The sequence below is a fragment of the Myiozetetes cayanensis genome, unplaced genomic scaffold (genome assembly GCF_022539395.1).
Source record: "Myiozetetes cayanensis isolate MyiCay16 unplaced genomic scaffold, myiCay2020 scf31, whole genome shotgun sequence".
NCBI lineage: Eukaryota > Metazoa > Chordata > Aves > Passeriformes > Tyrannidae > Myiozetetes > Myiozetetes cayanensis.
In genome coordinates this window covers 4,165,285-4,183,122 of record NW_026087533.1, presented here as the reverse complement: position 1 = coordinate 4,183,122, position 17,838 = coordinate 4,165,285, and the positions used below count along the sequence as shown (strand labels likewise).

Here is a 17,838-nt window from a genome sequence, read left to right as displayed (position 1 = left end):
CTAGGTCCTTCCCAAGTAATGTGCATGGCTGTAGCCTTTGAATTGAAGCTTTGGGTTGTGTTTGTCCCCCCTGTTTGGAGGTTCAAAGGTGTCGCTGAGCACCGTGGAGGTGGGAGGTGTCCCTTCAGTAAAGCTGTCACTGTCACAGTCACTCGAGATCCCCTCGTCCTCTGCCACCTGCAGAGTGTGCAAAGGGATGAGCAGCTGATCCTTCCTGAGCTGGGATGTCCCGTGGATCTGGACCTGCAGCTCTGTGATTGATTTCTGGTAACAGCTGGTGAAGTGGTGACCCTCCTCCTGCGGGTGGGGCTCACCGGGAGAGCCTTTGGCACAAACCCCCTCCCTCAGGGGTTGAAGGAGGGTCATTTCCAGGCTCTCCCCCCTCTCTGGCTGCTCACTGAGACCTGGGAATCTCACATCAGTGAGGGATATTCTCCCTAAAGAGCAACTGTGAGAAAGGGACGCCTCCTCATCTGCTTGGGATCCCGAGGTGTCCACCTCGTGCTTTCTCTCTGGGAAGGAGGAGAACCCCGAGGTACTGAGGTCAGGCATGGATTCACTGTCCCCAGAGAGACCTCCAGTTCCTGAATCCAAGCTTGTTTTCCCCTGAGCTGCTTGGGGTGGTTGGCAGTGCAGATGTCTCTTTGGAAAGCGAGTCACTTGGTGGTATGGGATGAAAGTGCCGCTGTCTTCTTCCTCCTCCTCCTCCTCCTCATCATCATCTAATGATGATGGTGATGGTGATGATGATAGGAACGAAGCCACCCCTGGTGGGTTGTTCCTTGCTAAGGCTCTGTCTGCCCTCCTTTGTGCCACTGGCTTCTCTGTGCAGTTCAGGTCATCACTGCAGAATTCCTCTTTGCTGAGCTCCGAGGAAAAAGCTGCTCCAGCAGCTTGGAGGTGACGAAAATCCTGGGAATCCAGGGAAAAGGAGGGAGACAGGGAATTAGTGATACAAAAGTTTGGATATAGGAAAGCCTACTGAAAATGGGCCTTGTGAATGTAGAACTGAGAAGTGCAGGACCCCCCCAACTCCTCCCCAGCTCCCCTCTGAAAACCAGCAGGACTTTGAGGCAGGAGGGGACCCCAAAATTTGGGCCATACCAAAGTCTGAGGCATCTTCCTTTGCTTGGCATCTTGTTTCAAGAAGCAGAGGATGAAGGCACCGATCAGGAAGATGGGGAGGGCAAACACAGGAATCGTGGCAGAGAGCGGGAACTTCACTGCGGAGGAAGAAAAGGGAAAAATGATCTCCTGTCGCTGCTGGGTTTGTAGCAATTAATGGGCTTTGTATTCAGCTGTTCTCTCAGAAACCTCAAAAAATGTTGGGCTCAAGGTCTGTATTTTGCAAATGCAGAGGAAGGAGAACAGACTTGCCCAAGGTCAGACTCTAATTCACAGTTCATGGCCACAAAGGACTGTTGACACCAGCCAGTGCCTTACTTGGATCAGGGACAACATGAGGCTTTATTCACATATTTCCCCCAAAATTTCCTCAAGAGCACAACTCAAGTACAGTATTCAGGACGTTCAGGTTTGGTTTGGTTTGGTTTGGTTTGGTTTGGTTTGGTTTGGTTTGGTTTGGTTTGGTGAAGAGCCAGTTTTGGTGGAAATCTTTGACCTGCCCCAATCCCACTTGATGTCTCACCACATCCTTCTCTGGGAAGGACCAGAGAAAGGCCCACATACCTTTGTGGTTTAATGGCACACACACTGGCTGGGAGAATTCGCTGTACTTGGTGTCGATGCTGTCGTAGATGGATCTGGCACTGAAGCAGTAGTTGCCTCTGAGTGCAGTGGTATCGATAGTCACTGTGTCCCTCCTGAATTTGTGTTCATATTTTTTCTGTTTGGAAACAAAACAGAGGATCGGAAAGATGGTTCTCTCACTATTTGGGGGGTGTTTCTCCACTGTCTCAGCCCACGGTTCCCTCTGTTACGTTGTGTGGCTTCAGGGCTGGGGAGGTGCACGGAAGAGACACTCCAGGCAAGCATCTCTGCCAGGGTCACAGATCCCAGGGTGGCATTTCCAGCTGTGCTGTGCTCTGTTCTGCCAGGGAATGCTGCTGGTGGCACCTGAGCTGGTTGTTTTAAGCCTCAGGTGTCGACTGTAGTGCAGCATCCACTTCCTGATAAAAATAGGGAACTGCCAGTAAAATAAGGATGCCCACACACACACACAACACACACACATACACTCACATCTACTTTTTTTCTCTGGCTTTGGTTTAACTCTGGTTTGGCCAGTTCCTTTTCCCTGGGCCCTGGATCCAGAGATTTGAAGCTATTTCAGTTCAACCTGACCATTGTTCCTCCTTTCCCTCCACGAAGAGCCACTTTTACTGACCTCGTCTTCAGATCCAGCTTCCCAGTGGTTCAATTCATACTTCCAAATGAGCTTCTCCATGCAGGTGGGCAAAGGGAAGGAGGCACTCACATGGACTGAATTCTCCTTGACGTTCAGGATCAGCTCGGGGGGAGCCAACTCCACTGCAAATTGAGCAGCCAGACCTGAGAGTGGTGCTTGTTTGGGTCTTACCTTGCTGTGACTGCTCTACATGGGGAGGGAGATAAAGGAACACCCATTTTTATCTGGCACAAGGAAAGCTCGAAGCCAGTTTGTTCACCCAGAGCACCGATGAGCAAACTGATTTTCAAATGATCGGCTCTCGCTGCAGTTTGGGCTCTGCAAAGCTCCTGCCTGCTGTGCCTGTGGGGTGTGAGCTGTTCATCTGCTGTGGGGATGTCCCCCCCATCCAGGCTGGAACCTGACAGGCACTCACCCTCTGAATAGTAATCCTTGAAGCGGGATTTGACCCAGGGGGACTGGAGTGGTCCCGAAACCGCCCTCACTCGAGCCCGCACTTTGACGTAGATGTTGGAAAGCACGCAGGTCAGAACGCAGGAGGTTCTGGAGATGTTGTTGCAGTGAGGAACCTCCAGCCATTTGTCCATGTGATCCTGGCTGAAAGAAGAAACAACCACGCCACAAATTCCACAATATCAGACACGTTGGTTTGGTGTAACCTCTACAGCAAGAGAAGGGAGTGTTTTGGGGGATGGGCCCCAAATCTCGCCCAGAGTTTGGAGCACTTTCACCGCGTGGGCAATGTTTGGTTTTGGTGAAAGGTCACTGATCACTGTGACACTGATTAATGGAGCTGCACAGTTGTTTGCCCTGTGCCACACCTTCAGCCAGACTTACCTTTTATAGCTCACAGTATATGTCACATCCTGGGGAGAGCCTCCTCCTGGAGCCCATGTCAAAATCATTTCAAAATCCTTTGACAGCAGTGTAACGTTCTGAGGAGGGAGAAGTTGAACACGACCTGATCAAAAGGGAAAATTATGTGGATTATTTAAAAATACCTTTGGGGGTTAGGAAATATCACCTGGTTTTTTATTAAGGTGGTGTCAAAATTCGAGGCAGAGCAGCTCAGTTCATTTAAAACTGGAGATTGGCTATGGAAGCAGGTGTGACATAGTCATTTTTTCCTCATTTCTTATTAAAACATCCTCCCAGGCAGATCCTGCCAGGAATGCAGTGAGGGGCAGCATCCAGCTCTGCCACGTGGACTTTCCTGGCACCTGTTTCTCCTGGCAGATCAGCATGTCCATCACCAGCCCTCAACGAAACCCCTTCGACTGACAGATTTTAAATCCTCTTTACCGTGGAATAACTCCCTCTGTGTGAATCATTCCCATTCAAACCCCTTAAAATTTACCTGTATCTGTCTCTCCTCCTACAAACAAAGCCCGGTGGTGAAAGGAAAAGTAACAATGAGGTACCTGGAGCCCGGTGCAGGAAGCACAGAGCCAGCAGCACCCCGACCCTCCAGGAGAACACTCCACTGGTCACACCTCTCCTCTCTTCATGCCTTGTCATGGTGCTGTTTTTCTTGGTCGCGGTCAGGGGATGGTGGAGTCGCTGTCCCTCACGCACCAGCCCTTCCTGGTACAGCCCTGCACGTTGGACCGGGCAAGGAGCCCGTGGGAGAGGATTTTTGGGGGAAGGAGGTGGGAAAGGTGGCAATACTACGCCCTCCAGTGCACGTCAGCACCGGCTGTGCAGCACGGGGGAAGCTCAGCCTCGCCTTGGGACGCACCTCAGTCAGAAAAGGGACCTTTGGAATGTACCTGAGTGTGGCTGTGAGGTGTTAATAGAAATCAAACACGGTTTCGGTGCTGGAGGAATCTGTTTATAACCACCAACAGTAAGAACCGGGAGGATGGGGCACTCTGGTAGCCTGGTGTTTACAGGAAATCAAGGGTTTTCTCTTTATTTCTGTTACCATCAGGTTTTTCAGGAGTTAGGGAATCACTCCACTTCCCAGATGGGGGGGAAAAGGTGCAGAAGTGAGAGAGGGATCCGTCCCTTCCCACTGGACGTGGCTCCATCTGCTAAATCCTGTGAGTTTTCTGAATGCCAATGCTGCAACTTCCCTATACCTTAGTTTTTAGTTGTCAGGAGCCCAAAAACATCCCTGAGGATCAGGAGCAGCTGCCAGGGCTGAGCCAGCACACGGATGGTTGCTTGGCCCCTGTGCTCCCAGATCCACGAGCACACCGGCTCTTGGCCTTGGAGTTTGCAGCCACAAGGCTCTCAAGGTGTTTTATGTTCTCACAACACGGTTCCTCTCGACTCCAGAGCTCTCCTGGGGCACAGCCCAGTTCCCAAGTTGCTGCTGCATCCCAGTTCTTCCTGAAGCAAAGCCAAGGAGCAGCAGTTTTGATCAGAAAACCAGGAGACATCCCAGCTCAGCCACATCCCAAGGACAATGCCCAGGGGGATGAGCTTGGAATAGCTGTGCCACTGCACCCTGTGCACCGGGAGGGAAGGGGGAAAAATCCCTGGATCTGCTGTGCTGTTGTTTGGCACGGTCTGCCCTCCTGCTTTCCCATCACCGTCACCTCCAGGCCTGAGCCGTGAGGAAAGGGAATGAGTCAATGAAGTTACCACACAGCTTTGGGAAAAGGGGTTTTCCTGGCTCTTCCCCACTTGGAAAACTCACCCAGCCCAGCAGACAGGCTGTTGCCTGCAAAAAAAAAGAACTCTAATCCTCTATAAGGAAAAACCTGAAGCAAAGGATCTGGAGGGTCTGTTCCCCTTCAGCATCCAAACATCAGAGCCACGACCAGCACATGGATGGATCTTGTGCTTCCTGCACCAGCCTGGGCAGAATCAGAAGCAGTTCCAGGACCAGTCATTAAGGTCTTGCTAAGAGCCCTCAGGCAGCTTCTCTCAAAAGATGAGGTGTGATTTTCAGTCAGCATTAAGAGGTGAATCTTATCATCATCATCATCATCACTATCACCATCATAGTTTCCTGTGAAACATCTGCCCTGAAATCTGGGCTCTGCCGGCCTCTGTGGCAGAAACTCCCCCTGATTTTAGGCTGTCCCAGGAAATCCAGGCGTGCTGCTGGCACGGGGGGTGGCCAATGCCACGAGGTGTCGCTGCCCATCAAACAAAACACGCTTTCCTGCCAGCGACACCGATTTAAAACCTTGGCGGAGCACTCCAGCTCCCTCCGCCCTGCTCAGCACCCCCCGGGCAGCGCCGTGCCCTGCTGGGTGTTGTCACAACATCCTCTCGTGGAGGGCACAGAGGGCACCGTCCACCCCAAGTTTGGCTCTCCTGCCCCACTCCCCTTCGTCCCTGGCCGTGGGTGCCCCGGCAGGGAAGGGATCAGGTGCGGGACTGTCACCTGTGTGCAGGTTGTCCTGTGTTTGGACAACGCTCTGAGGGACAGGGGGGGATTGTTGGGGTGTCAGTGCAGGGACGAGGGTTGGACTGGATGATCCTTGTGGATCCCTCCCAGCTCGGGATATTCTGTGCTCCTGTGAAATGCTTTGGGATGGGGTTGTCAATCCACAGTCCCATCCTCCACCTCTGCATACCCTGTGACACTGGTGATGCCTGGGGGGGACTCTCCATGTGCCACCTCTTCCCTCTCCACCTGCAACAGCTGATTCAGCCCACGGGGGCAAACCCTGCAACCTTTCCTGAGTCACACTGACGGGTATCTGCCCATCTTGAGGAAGGGCACTGCAGGAAATGCAGTGTCACCCTCGGGAGGAAGGCACGGCTGGGGCTGTGGGTTGATTTTGGGAAGCCTTTGGAGGCAGCAGTAGCATCAGGTCACCCCAGCTCCTTCCTTTTGCTCTTACTCCACCCAGAACTGCGTGTGCTGCCTTCTGAGAGCCTGGGAGGGTCACTGAGCCTGGGGAATAAAAAACACCCAGAGATTAAAAAACGTGACAGGGGCATTTCTGGTACAAATGGCACCACGAGGAACCCCTGATCCATAAATGCAGCGTGATTGACATTTCCAATGTGCTCTTACATTTCCATCTCCACCATGTTGTGTGATGGGTTGGATAAATCATGGAATCACACAGTGCTTTGGGGTGGGAGGGACCTTAAAGTTCATCTCATTCCACCCCCTGCCATGGGCAGGGAACCTTCCACCAGCCCAGGTTGCTCCAAGCCTCGTCCAACCCAGCCTTGGACACTCCCAGGGCTGGGGAATATTTCCAGTATTTTTAAAATGTGAAATACCTTTCTGAAATAGGCCCCACATGGACTTTCACAGTTGATTTGTTTGTTTGTTTGTTTGTTTGTTTCTTTCTGAGTGTTTAGAGCTTTTCTTTTCCCGAATGAAACCAGGAGATGCATTTGGAGAACGTTCCTGTCAGAACACTGGAAAGTTTCAACCCGACACATCCACACATTCACAGGGGGGAAGGAAATTTTCAGTCTCTTCAGGTCAAAAATTGTTCTCCTCTCACAGCTCTGACAGCTCTGTGCCGTGGGATTGCTCAGCTGCAGGTGGGGACAGGAGGTGGCAGCTGTCACAAACCTTCTGGACACTGGAATTCTCAGGGAACAAGAGTGACATTTCCCAGCAGCCCTCACTGGACGATTTGAGACACTCCTTAAAGGAACATAATTCGGATAAATACTGTTTTAAAAGCAGTTTTTTGCCTGAGATCTTCATCTCTGAGTGACTAAGGCCTTTAGTCGCTCAGACTCAGCTCTTTAAATGGTCTTTTCCTTGCCTGTTGTTTAATTAACTTCCTGCTGAGGGTGTGATGATGCCTCAGACAGTCCTGGCAGCCCCTGTGACCCGTCCCTGGGCTGTTCCTGTGCTCCCACAGCCCACAGATCCACAACAATTCCTCAGCATTTCCCTGGAACATCCCCCCATGCACACAGGGACCGAGGCACAGGAAAATTGCCTGAGCTCAAGGTTTGGCAGTGACAAAACATCCAATCTAAACCCACCCTCTGCCAACCCTGGTGGCAAAAGTGTGCCCTGTGGGCAGAGCTGGGCAGAGCAAAATCTGAGGGCGGGAGATTAATTTTTCCCTCGACATTTTTCATGCTCTGCTTGGAAAAGGGAGCGGTCACAGCAGTGTCTGAAGAGAAAATATCCCTCAACTCCAAACCAAACAAACAAAAAAAACCCCCATAATTTGAAACTGAAAGTTGATGGGAATTACCTTGGAAGGTTCAGGAAAGAAGAGGTGGGGGAGTGACGGGGGGTGAGCAGAGAACGAAAACGCCTCTGAGAATTAAGAGGTTAAAAAAAACCCCTGCAGAGCTGGGCGATGCCAGATGGCAAAACAAAATGCAGCAGCTTCCCCCTGACCCAGACAGGCATCTGGGCAACCTGTCACCAGCAGGAAGGGAAGAGAATGGGCTTGATTTGTTTTTTAAACTGAGTCTGAAAAGACTTAAAACGAAAAGCAAAAGCAAAAACAAGCCCATAAAGTTTTCCCCATACAAGTGCTATGAATCATTGAATCTCCTTTATTTTTGCTCCTGGGGGAGGGTTCTTAAAGGAACTCAGGGCTTTGCCTGTGCAGAGCAACTGGGACTGACACAGCTCCTGAAATGAGGGCCATGATCTGAAGTGGATACAGGGAGAGAGAACCTTCCCCCCATCTCCTCCCTGTGTCAGTGATCCAGCCCATCCCATCCCTTGCTGCTTGATCATTTAGCAAGTGCAAATCTGCAGAGATTTTTTTATTTCCTCAGCAAACCCATGCAGAGAAATCAGCCCCTCTAAGAGCTTTAATGAACAAATGAACGAGGAGAAGAATCCCTTGTGCTCGTGTTGGGCCTTGATCCTCTTCCTGCAGCTCCAAACTGACTTCAGTTTACCCTCCCCGTGGTCTGGTTTTTGGGTGCAGCCTGTGGTGTGCAAACAAGGGGCTGCAGCACTGAGATCCTGCAGCTACCAGCTGCCCGTGGAACACTACAGGCACAGCTTGGCTCTTGAGCAAAGGCAGCACTTCTGTCAGCTGCAAGTTCAGCTGATCCCCAGATCCCGTAGGGAGGGGGCAAAGCGATGTTCCTGGTTTTACTCAGTGGCGTTGGACCTGCCAGCAAGCAAAAATCCTTTCCTACCTATCAATAAATTAAACAGATCTCACCTGAAATCTACCACAAAGCAGGCAGAGTTTGGATCCCAGCCTGACCAGAGACAGCCCTTTCTTTCTCTCTGTGCCTCCCCGAGCAAGGTGGGGTGTGGATTCAGTGGGCCCGTTTTACGCTGCTCCTCTTGCTTTCCCTGAAACCTGCCCCTTCCCTCCCCTTCCCAGTGCCTTTTCATGGAGGCTGAGAGCAGGCAGGGAGCTGCCTGGACACGCAGCAACGGCGAAACTCCGGTGCAGAGGGGAGGAAAACACGTGCTTGCCCACAAGGTGCAGGTACAACAACAGGGGAAGGTCCCCGGGGGCACCGAGCCTGCCCAAACCCCCGGCTCCAGCAGCGTGGGAAAAGTGCTGGGGACCCTGCATGTTCCAACAGAGAGAGAGAGATTCATTCCAGCAACCTGCCTGGTGTACTCCCCCAGCCAAACCCTGCTCTTGGGGGTCATCCCACAGGATTCTGGGCTTATCCCCCCTGCTCTTTGGGAGCGTTTCCCTACGCTGCGATGTGACGTCACCCTGCCTGGTGAGAGAGGAGAGAGGTTTCACTCTTGGCTCAGGGCTGTGGGATGGCCCTGGCTGTGAAACTCTGCCCTGCCTGGCAGGAGGGGGGCAGGGATCTCTGCACACCCCTTGCAAGCAGCGGATAAACTTGATCTGGAGTGTGTTTTAGCAGTGGTAAAGTGAGCACACACGCGGGGAAGGAGAAGTGTGATGTGGAGATGGAACGAGTCTGGGGAAGGGAATGGAGCTGGGGAAGGGGCTGGAGGAGCAGGAGCAGCTGAGGGAGACTTGGGGGGCTCAGCCTGGAGAAAAGGAGGCTCAGAGGGGACCTTCCCACTCCCTACAGCTCCCTGACAGGAGGATGGGGGGGTGGTGTCGGGCTCTGCTCCCAGGGAACAAGGGACAGGATGAGAGGGAACGGCCTCACAGCCTCAAGCTGTGCCAGGGGAGTTTTAGGTTACATATTGGGGAGTTCTTCACTGAAAGGGTTGTAAAGCTTTGGAACAAGCTGCCCAGGGCAGTGGTGGGGTCACCATCCCTGGAAGTGTCCAGAAAACACGTGGATGTTTCAGTGGTGAACGTGGTGGTGGTGCTGGGTCAACAAGGATCTCTTCCACCCTTAATGATTCCACGAACCTATAACATGGGGAGGCCATATATGTTCTGTATCCCTAATCTGAACACCACCATGGGAAGGTGAGTCTATCTGCAGAGGTGGGTGTGCAGGGAGCCCAGGGAGAGGTGGATTTCCAGGCACCTTGGCCAAGGCTGGGAGATGCTTTTCCCCTGCAACCACTGGTGGCAGCGGCTTCCTGGTGGGGTGGGGAGTCTTTGAATGTTTGCAGTGTTTTGCATTGCAGCATTTGGATGCCAAAACTATACAGTGCTGTAAAAGTTAATTAGCCAGATAACTAATTAAAGACTTCTGCCTTTTATTGTTGCCAACTCCTCGCAATTCAGAAAGGGGCTTGTGTCAAAGTAAATCCAGCCACACACCCCGGTGAAAGAAGTGATGAACCACTCACAGTCCAATTAACCATTCAGGGATTGGTGTGGGGGAAATCCCATCGCTGTCTGGGGAGAAGAAAGGTCCTGATCACAAAGACCTGGCCTTCAATGCCTCTCCAGAGGGGCTCTTGCTCTGGAGGGGAGGGTTCCAGCCTGGAGCTGGGCATGGAGGACGGGATTCATGGGTGCCAAGAGAGATTCTGGTGTTGGGGAGTCCCCATGAGGGTGACACGTCCCTGGGGACCTGGTTTGGACCTCCTGGTGAAGGTCCAAGCTGTGGGTTTGTGGGGCTCTGAGCTGAGAGGACGTGCAGGAGGCCGTGAGGACACCGGTGTGGAACCACCTGGTGACAGGAGGGAGGTGGCTCTGCAGTTCTCCTGCTCCCAGAGAGGGACTGCTGAGGGGTCTCACTGGGATGGAGGAAGACCTCACTGGATAATCCCTGAGGATGTCACTTTTACAGGGATCACTCCATAGGAGATTTGTAACATTATTTTTTTTTTTAAAATCACCAAGGGCATCACACCTTCCCACCCCTGTGGGCCAACCTTTCCAGGGGTGTAGGAGTGCTCAGCCAGTGCCCTGACCTGGCGGGTGCTGGGGTCATTTTGGCCCTGGGGAACAGGCAATTAGAGGGTGGAAGGCAGGAGAGCTGGGATGAGGCTCCTCTGCTCTGGCCAGCAGCCAGCAGACGTGCTGTAACCAAGTGGCAGCGGGCCCAGAGTTTCCAGGAGGGGTGAGCTCCCATCCCAGATCCGCACAGGGGGCCCCCCGTTTCCACCGGCACTTTGCACGTGCTGGGTCTTGGGCTCTTGTGAAATCCCAGCGAGGCTGAGGGTGGCTGAGTGTTTGAAATTCCAACAGGGCTGCCCGGCCCTCCTTCCCCACCACTGGGAAAAAAAAAAAAAAAAAAAAGAGGGGAATTGAGCAATTCCAGCCCCTGGAGCTCATGTACCCCATGGGGGGTGGTGCTGCTTCACCCACCAGCCTCCTGCCTGGCACTGAGACTCCTGCTCTGGGTGATAGGACAGGTGACATCAGTCCACTGGCACATTTACACCAGACCAGGATCTGGCCAGAGTTATCCCAGAGATACCAGGAGAACACACTTCCCACCCCCGCTCCTATCGGGCCCAGCCCTCAGATGACAAGAATTTAATTTAAAGGCTCAATCTCTTGTCTGAACAGCTCCCTCCCTCCCCCACTCTGATGAGAGGAAAATCTTCGGAGAGGCATCCAGGCGAGTGGGAAAGCTTTGGAGAGAGCTGTCTCTTGCCCTTTAGCCATCCAGAGAGGAAGAGCTCATCTGAATGAAATGAGGATCAATCAGAGGGAGGCATGGGAAAAGTTGGGAAAAGGTGCCTCCAGTGATGTATATTCATGGGGGGGAAAACCTCCCCCAGACATGCAGGAGCTTTGATGAAAACCCTCCCAGCTGTGCCGTGCCTTTGAAGTGACACAGCACAAGCGTATTCACGATTAGCCAAGAGATAGAAGCAGATGAGCTCTCAATCAGCTGGATCCTTATATTTAGGACAGCCTTTAAAGCTTTAAAACTTTTTATAACTCCTTCCAAAATTAATGAGAATCAGCTGCACCATCACCCCCTCGTTCTTCTGCCCTGCTTCCTCCCCCACCCCAGATAACCTTCAGAGCCAGGAGCACATCCCCAGAGGGCAGGGGATGGGGTGCCCTCGGTGTTTCAGCCTGCAGAGGATAACTGGGAAAAATCCTGAATCATTAGGAGGAAATAAAAGGCTGATGCGAAAGGATTACTATTTTTTATTATTATTTATTTTATTTTTTTAATTTATTTACCACAAAGGAGGTTTCTGAGGCGCACAGATCGAGTGGAAGTATCAGCATTTCATCAAGCAGTGTGTCTCCTAATCCAGCATTTATTTCTATCTGCTCCCCTAACCTGAGTCCTTAAAAGCCGAGCCTAAAATCTGTGCTCTGGCAAGGTTAGAGCTGGTTTCAGCTGGGAGGGCCTTTGCATGCAGAGATGCTCATGAATCCCCAGCACTGCAGTGTCCTGGCATTTTGGATCACCCACCTGGACCTGCCATCCAAGGAGCTGAACCCCATCTGTTGAGTTCACACGAGCAGCCCATCCCAAGCGGGATTTTTCCTGCTGGAAGGTTCATAACCCCAGCAGAAAGGTCAGTTCCTTCCAAAAGAAATCCACTTTCACCTGAGCTGGCTGAGCTGCTGGACACAAAGCCCTGAAGTTCCTCCCAGGAAAAACCTCAGGGACCCAAACCTGGGTGGTTTCTCCCTCCTGCTGCCCCTTCTCCTCAGGTGGCTCCTGGCAGGGACACTCAGTGGGAAGGGGCAGGTCCCACCAGCCAAGTCAGATGTGTTTGACACCCTTCAAGGTGCGTTGGCAGTTGCAGATGATCAAAGCCTCTCTTGTGATGCAGTGGCATTGCCAGGGTGTTTTCTTTTAACTCTGTATCAGATAAGTTGAAAGAAAATCAGTTTTTGATGTTGTAAGAAGCCAATTTGGGAATGGTCAGAGACAGAAACGTTGCTCAAGAGTTCAGTTAACTGAGAGCACCGGGCTGAGAGGGAAATTACACATATTTTGTGTCCCTTTTGGTAAAACGGGGCCTGATTTTCACTTTCTTCGGTGATTTTACAACTTTCACAGCTGATCTGGAAATGTAAACCCCTGAGAATCACCCTAAAATCTCCTGAGAGGATGAAAAGCCTCCACCCAAAAAGATGGGTCTTCCCAGGCTCTTGTTGTCTCTCTTTAGTGCTAATGGCAGCGGGGGCACACACAGCAATGAGGAAGCATCTTCAGAGGGTGCCTTTGTGCTCCTGGGAATGTGTTTGCATTAAAAATACACCTTCCTCATACAGATTTTTCCCTGCAGGACGGTGCAGGCCGTGCCTGGTGTTTAACTTCCAGGTGAGGCGGGTGTGGGAACGCGGGGAATCTTCACGACCGGGCTCGAGGACAGCCAGTACGGGCATCACATTCCATCTCCCTCACCGGGGGTGTTCCAGAACCAGCTGGACACAATCCCCGTGCTGGGTGCTCTGGGATGACCCTGCCTGAGCAGGGAGGAGGGACCAGTGTGGTCCCTTCCAGCCTGAATGGTTGTGGGATTCTGGGACTCTTCTCTGTGTCCCCCTGTTGGAGAACAGTTTGTCCTGTTGTGTTTTCAAGCTTTGTTTTGTTTCTGTTTTTAGAAGTGTGACGATGAACTGGGCTACCTAACTCCCTTTAGATTCAGCTGGAGGTGGAGTGGTCCACACAGACTCAATTACAATTAAATAATTCCCTTAAGAATTCTTTGCCTTTGCTGTAATTTAATTGAAAGTGATTTCAGGTTAAAAATACTTGCTCGAGACCACCTGGAGCATCTGCCTGGAGTTCACAGCCATTTTACTGACCAATTTTCATTATTACCATTCATGAACTCAGATTATTTCCCCGAATTTTTACCATGTAGCCAAGCCCAGGGAGTTTCAGCATCCACCTGAGATGACTCCACCGGCCCTCCAGAGCTTTTCATAGCCTTCAGCTACCTGGTGGAGGAGGGAGAGAGTGAGGAGTGGGGGAGGACATTGGCATGAGCATTAGGAAATCCCTCAAAACAGCAAGAATTCCTTGGCCAGGGAAGGAAAGGGACAGTTTCTTTGGAGGAAGAGAGTGAAGCAACAGCTGAGCAGAGCCTTGCCCGGCCTGTTTGAAGCCAGAGCTGTTGCTGCATCCTCAGGAGTGGAAGTCACTCTTCCTGGTTCCATAGGGCAGGCAGGGATTTCCTGGAGCAGTCCTTTAGGAACAGCCTGTGTCCCAGGTGACTCAGGCGCTGTGGGAAGCGGAATGTCAGCACGCTGGGACTGCTGCCACCAGCTGGGTCTGGTCCCCAAAGCCGTGGCAGGTTGTTTTAAACCTACCTGTATTCCCTGGAACCACCCAGGTGTGGGGTAAAGGTTGGAAAACTGGGGAAAGTCCATCTTCTCCTGGGCATTTCCATTTAAAATCCTGGCACTCCAGCCTGCTCCTGCAGGACAGGACACGGCTACTCACACCCTGCTCCTAATTTTTGGCACAGGATCCGTGGAATCTTACAGCAAACGGGCCAAACCCTCTGCCCTTCCCACAGGGATTGCTCTGCTCGTGGTGGACCCTGCTCAGGAAGCCTTGTCCCCCCCCCACAGCACATCCCTCTCCAAAATATCCCTCCTGGGAAGGGCAGAGGTTTTGCCTGCTCTCTGCTGTGCTGGTGCATGTGAAGATCTTTACAAAGGCGTGGGACACCTGCCCCTTGCAGGAGCCAACAAAAATGTCACGTCTTGGGAAAATGAAATCCAAGGTGTCATCTGCCTCCTGCTGAGGAGGCAACTGCAATCCCTTTGGGGGGGGAGTTTTTAAAGGGGCCTCAAGTTTTCAGTGCCTGGTTGAAGCTCCAGCCTTCCTTGAAGGGAACCAAGGGGAAAAAAGTCAAGTATCTCTCGGCACTTTAAGTATTTTTTTTTTTTTTTTTGTGGTGGGTTTGTACACACAAAGACAACGTTGGATCCGTGCCCTGAGCTCTGCTCAGCCCCAAAAGCAGAAATGTGGCAGTTTAAACCTGCTGATGTTTGTTCACACTCTCCAGGCCGAGTTACATGACAGGAGAGTGACTGTTAACATCCAGGTGGGCTGGCCAGGGAGATAAGAGTTATTTCAGCTCTGGGAGAGTCACTTTGTCCTTTGCCAAGTGGTTCTGCTGGGAAAAGTCTGAAAGACCCTTTTCAGGATTAGTTTACAGCCCAGCCCAGAGCAGAATTGTATGGAAAGCATGGGAACAGCAGGGGCCTGGGAATGCCTTGCACTGAGGCATTGCCACGAGAGGCACTGTGGATGCTGACTGTTGCTTAAAGGGCTAATGCCACTAAACACTGTATTTTTATGGGTACAAGAGCTTGGATGAGGCAAAGAACAAGGAAAAGTCAGGCTCTGGGGTGTTTTGTATTCTTCATGGGTCAAGGCCAAAAGCAAAACCATTGGGGTTTTTCCCCCCCTGGTCTGTTTTTGGGGCAAGTCACCACTGCCTGAGCAGTATATCCCCCATTATATAAACAACGTGTCAGTGGGAAAATTTTAAGGAAAAATAATATTTGTTTGGTTTTGTTTGTTTGTTTATTTAATTTTTCCCCCTTCCTTTTCTGAGCAAAAATAGAAAACAGATTTTTTTTATTGTTTCCCATGCTGTATGTTCTGTATATGTTCCCAGACTACTTTTTCTTCTGGGGACGGATGGGGAACACTGATTGTGTGTTTGCTGTTGCTCAGTTTTATACAGCATCAGCCATCACTTCTGCAGGGTCAGTTTTGATAAATCTGATCAAACTCTCTTTATCCCTCGGTAAAGCTCAGTGGCTTTTCAATTTGTTTGGTTGTTTGGTTTTTTTTAACCTGCAGCCGCTGCAAAACAAGGCGAGGGATTACAAAATACCGAATCAACAAACAGCAAGCAACAAGCAGCCTCGCAGAAGCCCATTTACCTCCCCTAATTAATCCCCAGTTCGTTAGGCAGAAAGAAGGGCACTCGTGGGCGCGTGGGCGTGATGAGGACACGGCCGAGGTTCCTCCTGCTGTTGTGTTGGTTTCTGTGGCCCCGAAGGACAAACAGACCCGCCCTGGGTACCTGCGTGGGCTCGCCGGGCTGAGCAGAGCCCTCCTGCCACTGCAGTTACCAACAGGCCTCCAAATCCACCCCGTGGGCACCCAGAGGGCTCCCGTGTCCCTCTGTGGGCAGGGGATGGAGGGGAATCCAGGTTGGGTGGGCATGGCCATGACCTGCGAGCTCCGGGCTGGGCTGTGCCCGGACCACGACGAGGCTCTTGCATCACCAGAGATCCCATTCCCTATCTCCAGTCCACGCCCTCCCCATCCCATAGAACTCTGCCCTAACCCAGCAACAACCCTGCAGGCAGAGGACGCCCTTCCTGGCCTCGCTGTCCAGCGGTGTCTGCAGTCAGGGGGTGTTTCAGACAGGAAAAGCAGGGCTTTCCACTGCCCCTTTCCCTGGGTGATGCCACTTTTCTGGCATTAAATCTCCCGTACAACCCTTCCAATAATCACATTAGAGATGAGAAACACAGCAGTGGGTGCTGCAGCTTTCCTCCAGCCCCAGCCTGGAGGAGCTCCGTGCTGGAGGAGCAGAGGGATGGGATACATGGAAGTCATGGGGCTTGCAATGGGCTGTCTGTTGTGAAAGAGGATTTTTCGGCAGCCAAACCTGTGGTTATGAAACGAAGCCTACCTCAAATATAACAGAGGAGGATCATAGAGGCAGTTACTATAATTACCCCTAATGATACTTACACTTACCCATACGTTAGTCCCATATAAACCTTTTTTTGTTGTTGTTGTTGTTCCCTGTGCAAACAATGAATAATTAGCAGCCTCTATCACTGCCTTTTTCAGGGTGACATCATGTTCTTCGGGACAAAGACCATCTCTTTGAACAGCACCTTTCCAGGGCGTCGAGTGCCACTGTAATAAAAGCTTGTCAGAACCGCCAGTGAATTCATTAAGATCAGGAGGGACGAGTTATCTGTAGGGCAAAACTGCACCTTTTCATCAGCTTTTTATTGCAGTGTAATTTTCCAGGGCGTTATTTCACTTTGTGGAGGAAATCTGTTAATTTAGGCCTGTTCCTGTAGCCACTGAAATTCTTTTGGGGGGGCTCTGGTGGGAGAGAGTTGTGCAGTTTCTGGGGGGGCTGAAGGGTTTTGACGTTCACCTGCAGTTGTTTCCCTCTCAAATACCTTTCTCCTACCTCTGCTTTGGCACTTGCTCAGCCCTAGGTGAGTGAAATGCCTCTCTCAGCCTTGATTAGGCATCAGTCATGCGCTCGTGAGAACAACACGCCGTTTTTTCCCCTTCCAACACCATTTTTCCCCCAGACAAAATAGGATTTATTGCATAAACAGCATGTTCTCTGCAGCCAAGGTGAGCTGGTGGTTAAAAGCAACTGTGGTTTACATCCCTTTTCAGCCCACCAAAGCCCAGCCCTCTGGTTTGGGCTGATGCATTACGGCTGACAGCAGTAATTTCTAGTGACAGATACAGAAATGTCCTTAGGGAAAACACAACAGTGATGGAAGTTTCCTGTGGGAAAAAAGGAGGGTTTTTTAATTCTTTTAAGTGCTTTCACCTTTTCTGGGTTCTTTTTGTTTTGCTTTTTTTTTTTTTGTTGTTGTAATTTAGTTTCGTGGCAGGTGTTGGAAAGCTCTTGATCCCATTTAATTTCCCTGTGATTTAAGGTCAGTTCTCACCTCATGAAGAACTAGGGGCTTCTTTTAGGACCAAACCTGAAAAATTGGCCGTGCTTTCCAGTTGTATCGGACCCAAATGACAAGCCAGCTGCGGTCTGTGCTTGTTGCAATCGCTGGAAAGGCCACACCTCTGCATGAAACACTGTCTTTTGCATAGCAAGTGATACTGTGAGTTAAGCTGGGTTGCACAATTTCGACTCTAATCTTGACAGCAGCGATAGCATCAGTTCTGAGTCAGGACCGTGTCTTCCCCGTATCTCAGGCACAGGATATTTTTGCACAGCAAATGGCCAAAAATTTACATGGATGCAAATGTGTCTCGCCTTAATCCCACCACTCTGAGTGAGTCCTGGGGGTCAGGAAAGTCTCCCACTGGATGCAAATGGGTGTTTATGGATCCCAGGCAGCACAAAGGCAGGACACAGCCCAGCTCTCAAGATCCTAAAAAATCTAAGGGTAAAGGAAGGATTGCAGTAAACAAAGGGGAGGAGACTCGGAGGGGAGGAGGGAGGTTACAACAGCCAGAGATCTGAGATTCACCTGTTGTTCTAAACCATTCGGTTGGGTCATAGTCCAGGACCAAAAAAATTTCATTTAAAAAAA

The 17,838-nt window shown here is 51.2% G+C and overlaps 1 protein-coding gene across 1 annotated transcript; it reads right to left on the bottom strand.

Annotated features, from left to right (window-relative positions):
• IFNLR1 (interferon lambda receptor 1) lies at positions 1-3,886 on the bottom strand. The gene is made up of 7 exons (XM_050326100.1): positions 3,790-3,886; positions 3,206-3,329; positions 2,784-2,965; positions 2,348-2,490; positions 1,690-1,846; positions 1,105-1,223; positions 1-912 (listed from the first exon to the last, which is right to left on the bottom strand). The coding sequence occupies exons 1-7, from the start codon at positions 3,884-3,886 to the stop codon at positions 1-3; spliced, it is 1,734 nt and encodes a 577-aa protein (XP_050182057.1).
• Positions 3,887-17,838: the final 13,952 nt, after the last annotated feature.